Consider the following 12362-nt stretch of genomic DNA (forward strand, 5'->3'; position numbering starts at 1 on the left):
CAAGAGGTAACTGAATCGCATGCAACAAATCCTTAATCTTTTCGGCATTTTTCACTGGAGAACCAGAAGAGGTCATGAAACCCCTCTGTGACCATAACTGGCCAAATTCATGTACAATTCCAAATCCGCATCTCCTGTCAGTATAGATAGTGACTTTCAGGTTTTCAGCTGCGTGGCATGCTCTAGAAATCAATCAATTCAGCCACTTGAGCAGAATACACACGGAATACCCAGCTCTCAGTACTCCTACTGAGTCTCTCAAACATGAACCATCAACAAAGAAAATGTAATCATTTTCTTCAAGTTGGGTATCTTTAATATCGGGTCTTGGTTTGGTGCACAGATCTGTTACCTCAAGACAATCATGTTCTACTTCCTCGGCATCATCAATGTCTGCATTTTCAATAGGAAGTAAAGTTGCCGGGTTCAATACAGTACTTCTCTTAAGAGATACATTAGGTGACCCCAGTATAATTGTCTCATATTTTGTTAGGCGTGCATTCGTCATGTGCTGCGTCTTGGTTCGTGTTAACAGAATTTCCACTGAATGTGGGACCATTACTGTTAAAGGATGTCCCATCACTATTCCTTCACATTGGGTGAGGCTTTGACCAACTGCTGCAACTGCATGCAAACAACCCGGTAAGGCTGCTGCGACTGGGCCCAAAGTAGCTGAAAAATATGCAACTGGGCGGTTTGCACCTCCTTGGACCTGTGCCATGACAGACCAAGAACAAGCATCACGTTCATGACAAAACAGTACAAATGGCTTTGTGTAATCAGGCATACCTAAAGCTGGTGCCCTGCACATACTTTCCCTCAATTCCATGAATGCCTTCATCTCTTTCTCAGACATGGTTATGGCACCCAGGCCATTCTGAACTTCTTTGACAGTCAGTCATATCAAGGGCTTAGAGATAATCGAGAAGTTCGGGATCCACTGACGACAGTAGCCCACCATTCCCAAAAACATCCTAACGTCTCTTTTTGTTGTCGGGGGATTCATCTGCAGTATGGCTGTCACCCTTTCCTTGGATATTTTCCTTGACCCTTTCTCAATCAGGTGACCTAAGTACTTCACCTCTCTCTGACAGTATTGCAGCTTCTTTGGGGACACTTTATGTCCATTCTTTCCCAAATGGTTTAGTAAGGCAATTGTGTCATACCTGAAGTCATCTTTTGTTCTGGACGCAATCAACAAATCATCAATATACTGCACTAGAGTCGAACTGAAAGGCAGTTCCAATGACTCCAAGTCCTTCTTCAGTATCTGATTGAAGATGGAAGGTGACTCAGAAAACCCTTGAGGAATTCTGCACCAATTGTAAACCTTATCCAGGAATTTGAAACTGAGGAGAAATTGGATATCCTCATGAAGAGGCACCGAAAAGAATGCTTGAGACAGGTCCACAACTGTGAACCACTCTGCATCACACGGAACCTGAAACATGATCACAGCTGGATTTGGCACTATGGGGCAACACTTTACCACAATCTCATTTATTTTCCTCAAGCCTTGCACAATTCGAACTTTCCCACAAAGCTTTTTCAGACCCATTATTGGTGAATTACACGGGCTACTCAGCACTTCTTTCAGAACCCCTTGCTTTACAAAGTCCACAATTATCTGCGCTTCTTGAATGAGGACATCTTGTGCCATATGGCACTGCGGTACCTGGGGAAACACAGCATTTGGCTTTATCTCTACTTTAACCGGTTCTACTCCTTTTATTAGTCCCACTTCTTTTCCTGTCAGGTCCCACACTTTCTCTGTCACTGTTACCTGCACCTCAGGGGGTAAGTCAGTCACTGTAAGCATCGGGAATAGGGTTATCAAAGGGTATTCCTCATTTGCGGTCTCCGTTTCTAATTCTGTAAACGGACCATCTTCCCCTTCATCATCACTGTTTGTTTGCACCTCAATCCCTTCATTGGAACAGGTAATCGAACACCAAATTTGCACAGTAAGTCTCTTCCCAATAAAGATACAGGACTCGAGTCACAGACTACAAATTTGTGTAATCCCTGGAAGTTACCAATCTCAACTTGGACCGGATCTGTAATTGGGTTTGTCAGGAACTGATTTGCTACTCCTACCACCCTTATGGTACGCCCCGAAAGTGGTAATTTCGGAACCTCTGCACTTCTAACTGTAGAACGTGTAGCTCCTGTATCAACTAGGAGCGAAACCTTATGACCCATCACCTTTCCCTCTACATAGGGTCCCCTCTGGTCTACTTCTAGGGAAGCTGCAAGCCTGCACTCCTGACTGTCTGAACAATCATCCGACCATTCATCGTTTATTCCATCCTCACCACGCAGTGGGAACTGTTGTACTGTGTTATTTTGACTCATTGTTTGACCTGTGACCTGTTGAGGAAGCATCACCTGTTGCTGTCCCATTGGAGCTAATGGTATCTGCATTTGCTGTCTAGGTACCATGGGAATCTGTTGTTGTGCCTGCTGCATTTGTGCTGGTTGAACACATGGCATTTGCATCTGTTGCACAGGTTGGAGAACCTGCATCTGCACCATGTTATTCTGAAAATTTGGATTTTGGCCCCTCATTTTTGGACCCTTCACATTTTGAAATGTACTGACATCATTGCTTTGTTGAACAACACCATCCTGCACCACCATTGGACATTCCCGCTTCCAATGCCCCACGCCCCCGCACGCGTTACATGGTGACACCTTTTTCATCCCCTGCACATCATTTTGAACCACAACAGTATTCAAGTCTGGACCACGGTTCACAAGGCCTCCTCGTCCTCGGCCTCTTGGTTGTGCCTGAAACATTCCATTCCCCTGCGGTTGCTGCTGTATCACCTGCTGTATTCCATTTACCTGCATCCCTGCTTGCGCTGCCTTAATCTGCATCACCATCACCTTCTCTTTCAACTTTCTCTGTTTCAACTTAATCTCGTCACTACAGTATTTCGCATACTGCAACACCACATCAATCGGCTTCGCTTGCCAACAGATCAAATGATTTTTAATCATCTGGCCTCAGCCCTTCAACGAACCTGAACACAAGATGATTCATGTCTTTCGGCTCAGTGACCTCAGTGCCGCTGTAATGTTTGAATGCTTTCAACAATCTCTCATAGTAAGCATGAATCGACTCTTTGGCCTCCTGTGATGTTCGATCGATTTTCGGCCAATCAGGCACTTTCGGCGACACTTTCTGCTTCAAGAACTCAATCACTTTATGATAATACCTCAACACTTCTGCGGATGGTGCTCCAGTAACCTTATCCCTTGCCGGCTTCTCTGTCGGCCAATCTAGGCCACTCTTGCACTCAAGCCACAAGTCAGGTGGAACTATTATTTCAAACAGGGTATTCAAGTCCTCCCAGAGACATTTAGCAAGCATCACAAATATGTCTGTCTGCTGATACCACTCTATTGGCTTCTCCCTCAACCTGGGATAGTCATTTGTGAATGACAGAATGTCACCTCTAGACCACAGTACATGGACTAGAACCCCTCCAGCTGTTCCTCTCATTGGTAACATTTTTATTGTCCTCGTGTCCGGTGCGGCTTTAGCCTGCTTTGGTTCCGGACCATCACCTTTCTCTTTATCTCTCTTCTTTGCCCATCTGCCTTCCCATTTCTCTAGGGCTCCCCAAATTTGAGTACTCTGCAGTATTTCTTCAAGATGCGCTTTCATTCCGGTAGACCTCATGTGCTGGAAATCTTTAGGTTCGAAGTCTAATCTGTAACTTCTTTTCAAATGTTTAGTACTCTCAATGTCAATGTTGTATTTATCTGCCAGGTTTGCCAACCTCTGATGCACCTTGCTCACTTCTTTAGTTATTTTGGGGCACAGATACCTCAATTCTGCTTCCGTGTATGACTCTAGTCTGTTCACCCCCATTGTTCCTTCTACTAGTTCCATGGCTTCTACACCCAGTCTCACAAAATTAAGGTATTCTTCACTTTCTGACCTCTCTGTGGTCACTGCAGTAGTCTGCGGAGTGTTGAGTTTGTCCAACCACTCATTCAATTGTTGCACTGTTAAGCCCTGCAATGAAATATTTCCAGACTGCACCATTGGTGTCTGTGTCGTATTTGTACTCATTACCTGTGGGGTTAGTGTTCCCAACCCTGCTTGTCTCATTGTCTCCAATGGAATCCCAATCGGACTAAAGTCAAACAAGGATCTAGACCTTTCAACTGTCTGTTCTCCCTGCAAGTATCCTATAGACCCTCCTCTTATTGCCTCTTGGGTCATTACTCCCTAATCACATACGCGAGGCTTACCCTGGGCATACAGCGGTACTGGTGGACAAACAGTAATTGGCAATGATATTGCAGCCGGTGTCTGACCAAGTCCCAAACCCTGTGGAGCATTAACTCCCATAGCTTGATTCATCATTGGTGCTGTAGCTACTGACTGCAGTCCTGCAACTGAAGTGTAACTCGGAACCACCTGTTGCTGCGGCTGGGGCAGCAATTGTGGAGTTGGCTCAATCTGCACTAACTTTGATCTCGTGTATACCGGATCAGGCGGCACCATCAGACTCGTAGTTGTCTTTTATACTGGAACATCAGGATAAATCCTTTGAATCTGTGGTGGCTGCAACTGTATCTGTGTGTCTGGTGCAGTGGGTACACTGACGCCATTCTGTATCAAAACTGTATCACTTGTCTGGCCTGCATTTGTGATGCCCTTATTTTGTGCCGGGTCTTCAGAACCCACACTAGTGCTCTGTACGTTATCATTTATGGCATATGGTGGCGGGCGATCATGTAAAAACTGATTTAGAAACTCTTCATCGTCTGAATCATCTGCGTCTGCCCAAGACCTCTGAGTCTCCTTTGGCTTACTAGAGCCTTTGTCTGTCTTACAAGTAGCCTTCTTTCCCTGTGTCTCGTCTTCTTGTGTTATTGCCGGAAACATTTTAAGTCCGTCAACTATTCCCCTTCTCCACATCCTGCTCTCATTATCCCATCTAGCCTCAGCTAAAGTCTTTTCTGCTTTTTTCATTCTCCTTTCAAATTTCTGCTGTCTCTGTTGTATGACCATCAAATCTCAGATTGCTAATGCCTCATACTGAGCTGGTCTCAGAGGCGGTTTTTGTACACTTAACATCATTCGCAAATTTCCCCAAATCTTACATTAAACGTCCCGTATTCCGGAAACGCTAAACATCCTTCCTTCTCTGTTAATTTGCACCATTGTTTTATCCAAAGACATGGCGCGACTCCCTTCTCCTCCATTACAATATAAGCTGGAGTACCCTCAGGCGTGTAGGCTCTCCCACAATTGCTGTAATATATGTATCTCCCTTCAAAGCATTCTTCAGAGCCTTGAAAAACTTCATTTTTGCATCTTTTATTTTGTTTTAAAATCTAATCAGGAAGTGACTTTAATTCAAAGAACACTCTTCACCCACCTTTCTCAACCTATTGCCTCTCACGGACGGCTGCCAATACATGCGTGACCCCTCTCAGCAACTGACCCATCCCAACGCGGCTCAAATGACGTCACATTCACACACACTGCAGGCTGACAAAGTCTTGCGGCTTGTCCTCCTCACACAAAACTAATGCAATATATTGCGAGCACCTTTAACAACAAAAACCCAAAATTTGCCGGTTTACTACAGGAAGGGTAACACAATCGCTTCAGAACTTTACAGAGATTTCACTTGAAGCTTCGGCCGCTATTCTCTCCTTCTCAGCTCCCGCACTCGCAAGCAGAATTTGACCCGCAAATCCTACTCTCGACTTGTCAATGGTTTGTTCTAGTCACTTTAGAACTTGCCAAATCTCCGTCGAAGGTTTCACTCACACAATTTGACTCAAACTCAACTTGTCAACCACGCCTGATTGACCTATTAAACCACACAAATTAAAACATAAATCCAAGTGACTCCTACACTTGTCAATATACTCCGGAGTCTTAGACCACAACGGGTCCGCACATTACCAGAACCATGTGTATAATTTTTTAGCACAAAGCGCCACACTCATATGAAGTTCGCCGACTTCCCTACTCTCATACTGCGGAGTACGCCCACTCCTACTAAAACAACATTACCTGACCTAAATTCACACAAACTTCACAAATCACCTGCAATACGCATAAGCTGAGCAAGCGCAAATTCTACACCACACATGCTAGAACACCGAGATTTAGGCGAGCTCCGAGATTCCGGGAAAGTCATGGGGAATTTAGAAACGCATCATACCTCCAATTTGCATTATTTCGAAAAAACACTTTTAAACAGTAGTCCCTCGTCCTAGGGCCCCCAAGGGCCTAAACCGTCGCTCTGCTAACAGAATGCTAACGCGTCCCTTTATGTTTAATTTGCTCACTTTGGGACTCGTATTAGGCCAATGAATCTTTTGACCCTGATTGAAGACACCTTAGGACGGGATAACTAATCAACCTGTCAATCAATAAGTCAATAACTTCATCAAGGCTTACTGTAATAAGACAATTCAAATTAGTCAGTCATTAATAAAACTCAGAAACCACCATGACCTTTCGGACATGAATAACCACACCAGTTTAGTACTATTATATGAAGTTTATTCCCTAATGATTACAATTCTACTAGTAAGTTTATTAATCTCAAAACCAAGAAACACATTAGCATAGTCACAATATAGCAACTCTGATAAGATTTCATCAAAGCAAGAATCACAAATATTAGAATATAGCACGACGTCAACATAGGTTATCCTTAGCAGAGAATCATTATCACATTATTCAACAAAGCATAGGTTCAGTCCTTTGTCTATTTGCGTCTGTTTAGTGAACCCCTCATCTATCCTCGAATTAGCATTAGCATGCAAAACAATTTAGCAACACCAATTTAGAAAACATCTAACTGGTCTCTGTCAAAAGAAGCAGTTGGTACCTAGAAAGGAAAAGCAAACAGACAATTACAATATCATTGTCATATAGTTACCCTCCGTATTGGGTCAGCACACAGGTTCGGTCTTCGTCCTCAGGACATCAGTTGATTCGCCATCAGCCAGGAATGCAGTAAGTCGGGCAAAGAGGGGCACTTCCCTCCTAAGGAGGTAAAGTGTAAATGGGCAATATAAGGGCAAGGATGGTTTGACGAACCAAACAGCAAAGTCTCTATGCAGAGTAACAAAGTGTCTGGGTAATAGCAAAATGCAACCGCATCTCCCTCTCATCTATCTCCTAGTCGCCTATTCTCCTGTTCTGATTTACTTCCTTGTGTCAAGGGTTTTTATCCCTTTTCCATTGTACAGTCCCCTCATTTTCCATTGGTCTGGGGTTTGTACCCCACTATCTCCCTCCAATAGGGTTTCAATGACTTCATTTAATTTGTCACCCCATAACAGTTCTCACATAGTTTATTGGTCCTTATGATTGACGTCTTCAGCGGGCAGAATGTCCGGTATGAATTTCATCTCTCTCGTGGTCCTCTTTGCATCTTTAGTCAGTGGTTCCATTGTCTGTACCGGTTTAGGCGACCTTGTACCTGCGAATAGTCTACACTGTTGCAGTCAGCAAGAATGTTTCACTAAGCAAGTCGAATTTCATGAGAACGGATCTACTACAGTTACATTCATCTCCTAGCTTTGGAAAAACAAGAGTTCATGTCCTTCAGCAAGTCAGCACACTGCACGTTAGAAAAAACACATTTAATATGAAACCAGGCAGCTAGGCTTCAACTCATACTAACTAAGGCCTAATGATTTATTAGCAGAACAACATATAACCTTTCAATATTAGTCAAAAATCATATTTCAACATAACATGTTATCATTCTTAATAAGTTTCATTAGTCATTGTATATATTGGCGGCCACTCCCTGTGGGCACATTTCAAGCGCACGTTTAGCAAAATACATTAATACGTTTTCTATGCAGCATTATTACACATTAGTTCACAAGTTTTTCATGTTAATTTCTAAGTATATAAGCTACGCTCTCTCAGAATCATGGTCTGGTTCATCATCAATCTCATCATTATTTTCCCTGTCTTCACATCTCGTCTAAAATAGGAAGCAGGATTGTTGAGTTCAAGACATTGCATCTCTCAATATTGATATTTTCTGCTGCTAGTATAATCTGCTCATAATGAGTCAGTCTACTGTTCGTTATATGCTGGGTTCTCTTTCTTGAAGTATAGCCCATCATAATCTCTTCACTTTGTTCTGTGACATTACAAGCAGGTGCAAAAGATTTCAAACAACCTGAGAAACCTATAGAGACTGGATCCAGCAGAAAGAAATGCCACAGGGCACATTGAACCTCCATATTTCTGTGTAAGAATCAAATGAATACATCCATTTCTCTTGTGGCAGAACAAAAAGAATTTCAAATTGTAATCAGGCATTGTGAGTGTGGGTGCATTACACAAGCTGTCTTTCAATTTCTTAAATGTATCAATGCATTCATCATCAAATTGTACAGAAATTGGACATTGCTACATGTCAACCTTATGAAAGGCGTTGCAATCAAGAAATGGCTTGGAATCCACTGACCATAGTGCCCAACAATTCCAAGAAACATCCAAACTTCCGTCTGGGTGGTCATCCGACTCAATTTCAGAATTGCAGGAATGCGTTCTTTGATACTTTATTGACACATTTTTTAATAGGGTGTCCAAAGTAGATGGCTTCATTTTTACAGTGCTGCATTTTAGTAGGGGAAACGTTATCTCCATTTTCAGCTAAATTAATTGATGGCAATGGTATTGATTTTACAGTCCTGTTTCTTCTTAAATGTGGCCAGTAGATCATCAACATATTGCACTTAGACTACATTACATGGGAACTTTAAACTTCTCCACTTGCCATTCGGCTTTTTAATTCCCCATCACAGATGAGTTACAAGGACTACAGAGTACCTCAAATAAGATTCCTTTCACAATAAGTTCACAACAAAGCAGGTACAACAGCACAGCAGTTGCACAGCAGCAAACAGTTGCCATCACAAAAGTGATCACTACAGCAGCAACGGCTGCCACAACAGAAGGGAGACCACCACAGCAGCAGTTGTCACCACTGCTGCTAAAACGGCCACCAACACAGTAGCAGCAGCAACTGCAAGCATAGCAGAGACCCCAGCAGCGACATATTCTGTAATTACAGTAGTAAGCACAGCTTCAACTAGAAGTGTTGCCACAAGATGAACAACAAAAGCTTCTACCACAACAGGAGCAACAGCAGCTGTGACCAAAGCCACCACCACAATAGCAACAATAGATGAAACAATGGGGCATAACTGTGACATCAGGAGCTACTCAGCTGTAACCACAGCAGCAATAACAACAGTGACAACTGCTTTAAGCACAGCAGGTACCACCGCAGAAACAACACCTGCTAGCATATCAGGGACCACAGTGACTACAGTATGGATCCAGCAGTGACTACAGCTTTACACTGTGACAGGAACAACCAAAGCTGCCAGGAAGAAACCATAAGTGTAACTGCAGCAGAGACAACAGTAATACAGCTTCTACAACAGCAGCACTCACAGCAGAAACAGCCTCCACAGTAGAGACAACAACTGCAACATCTTCCAACTAGATAGACACAACTGTGATGAGAGAAATGCTTGAATTTATCTCCTCCACCGGTGATTAATTATTTTTTCTCAACATAAACAAGGGTCAGACGAATGCAAATCAGGCTTGTTTCTGCTTGAGGTGAAACATTCCAGCCAGATTGCTAAACTACCGAACAGAATACTGAAAAAAACGCAAAGTGTCCCGGCCTCTTGGGCCTCATCGAGGTAGACCTTGAGTCTTATGGTGCCAGGAACAAGGGACACATGTCTTGGTACATCCTTTACACTTAGGGTGCCTGGGAAAACCCAATAGGTCTGACATTAATCTGGTGATGTGTTTAAATGCGTGCGTACACAACTCTGAATAGGCTATTTGTGCACTATCTTTGTGCAGCCTGCCTCCTTCTGTATCTCTTACGTCTTTTTTCCTTATTCCCACATTTGTGGTGTATTGCTGAAGATTACACAGTGATAATTTGTGCATGCGTATGTTTGCATACATTGAACCTTAAAGCCAGAGCTGTTGCCAGAACCGTTGTCAATGCTTGTTTGAATTGACAAACAGTACCAGAATTCTGCAAATTCCTACATTAGAAGCGTACTCTTCAGATTAATTTGTATAAACATTTGGGTCAAGCTGAGCTGTCACCACTAAAGATCAACGTTCTGCATTGGCAATTGAAGGTTTGGATTATTTATATGTATTTAGAATCAAGCAGCTTTTAAGGTGAGGGAAGGAAAAAGAACAACTGAAGGGTACAACTGGTGCACTTCTGGTTCTGATACCGACAGCCTATCGCTCATCTCTAGCTGATACAGTTGAATTATCTGCACTGACTGTACTGTGTACTTCTTGCGTCTGTGCTGTGTAAAGCTCGCTTGTACGCAATACAGGTATGCTCCCCAACCAAGCCTACAGAAAGGAAATGTTAGGTGATATCTCAGAGGTTGTTGTGCGGATAGTTCATCTGTTTCTTAAAGATACGGGCAGAAATAGAAGCCATTAGATATGTGGTAGGATGGTATTTGCAATCACACACACTGTACCTTAACCATATGTGTCCCCCTGTACAACACAACAACGCGACATACACACTAATATCCGTTGCTATTCCACCACTTCACAACATTTACATGCAGAAAACACACATTGCCCATACATCCATGACACAACATACACACACCATGGATTCTACATACACATACATGCAACACTACCAACAAAACAATGACACCCATCTACACAAACACACGCACACAAAAGCACAGTTACACTGAACAAATCAACTATATATTTTTTTTCTAGTTTTGCTTATTTACTATAGACTCTCTATGAAATGATAATAAAGTAACAGACACCTGCAAGACTGGTTAGCAGTGAAGCATCCTCAAATACTGAAAGTAATGTTGACTTTATTTAGATGAGACTTCAGTTTTATCTGAATGTTGAGTAAGCAGTCTGCCTTAAACATCTCCTGAAAGGCATTGCAGTGCAAACGTGCTTTGTATGCAGATCCGGCAAGCAGTTATGGATGTACTATGTGTTTGGCCACAAACAAGCGGAAAGTCGGTCTGTAACAAATTCATAATAACCACGACCTTTGCTGCCTCGTGTTACTGTGTCATCTAATTAATAGATTATCAATCACTTGCATTTGTCAAGTAAATAGTTATCACTGTTCAGATTCAAATTCTGGTTGAGTCTGGATTGATTTGGATCCTCCTTGGGTGAAATAACAAGTGGAGACACAATCAATCTAGCCGTTAGTATTAAGAAATGACTAGGTATCTTCTAAAGACTAGCTTTCTATAGATATCTTGCAGAATAATCTGTGTTCTCTCGTGGACGGTACATCTTTCACAACTTTAGGATACAGGCAAAATGAGGATTGGGAAGGTCGCTGAAAAATTCCAGTTTCTGAATCCTATATTTTGATTGGACCTTAGCACTTAGAAGCTGGCCTAACTCTGCACCTTTAATGAGTGTAGATCAGCTAGCCTCTTCCATTGATCCATGCAACAGCTCCTTACAAAACTATTTTGTGGCTCTTGATGAGTATTTTGTGCCTTAATCATCAATTGTGAATTCTACTGTTTCTATAATAGCACATGCATTTTAAACACAGTTGAAATCTGCTTTGTGTTTTAGGTTCTCAGAAACTTTCAGAAATTTTGAACATGGAAAAACCTGTAATTTGTTCATTGGCAGCAGTGATTAAATATCTCAAAGAATTTAATTTGGAAAAGATTTTATACAACCCAAGGTATGTCAACATTTATCATTCAACATCAATCCCTCAAGGACTTTACACAAGGTATAATTTGTATACTAATCTTACATTCAGTACGTTTACAGCCTCTCAGATTTCCATAAACTCTTATTTTGCAGCAAGTAAGTTAAATGATAGTCCTTCATGTATTCTCTCATGGTGCTCCCACCACCTTCAAAACCTTTTGTAGCTCCTCCATGCCCATCATATCTTTTCCCACTCCTTTGGGCACATCCTACTCCGATATATCACCTCTTCTGCTTATAGACACCAATCAAGATCTACTTCCCAATCCTCTACTCTCAGAGTGTCTGGCTAGATTTATAGTTTACTCCCTCTCAGGCCTGCCTTCATACATAAAATAGTGATAGCTGCAGCTTGAACTTGGGGTTTTGCTTTAGGCCTCAGGGTGATGCGTGGAGATGTACCTGAGCTGAGGAGACTGTCATTGCTGACTGGAGCATGACTGGATTTTCTTTCTCAGGCTGTTCTAGCGTGATGTGGGTTCTGTTCTGTAAGCCTGTGTTTTCTTGGTGGGCAATCATCGTACCCTAGTTGGAACAAGACCAGTAGTGCACACTGGTA

General features: G+C 42.4%; 1 protein-coding gene across 3 annotated transcripts in view; it reads left to right on the plus strand.

Moving 5' to 3' along the window:
* The window catches only part of MSH3 (mutS homolog 3), a 1766808-nt gene that overhangs the window by 660815 nt on the left and 1093631 nt on the right, over window positions 1–12362 (plus strand). For all 3 annotated transcript variants that reach the window (XM_069224514.1, XM_069224522.1, XM_069224532.1), the window contains exon 10: window positions 11657–11771. In XM_069224514.1, the coding sequence (XP_069080615.1) occupies window positions 11657–11771 (115 nt within the window). The remainder of the gene's footprint in view (window positions 1–11656; window positions 11772–12362) is intronic.

This window comes from Pleurodeles waltl, chromosome 1_1 (genome assembly GCF_031143425.1).
Source record: "Pleurodeles waltl isolate 20211129_DDA chromosome 1_1, aPleWal1.hap1.20221129, whole genome shotgun sequence".
Classification (NCBI taxonomy): Eukaryota; Metazoa; Chordata; class Amphibia; order Caudata; family Salamandridae; genus Pleurodeles; species Pleurodeles waltl.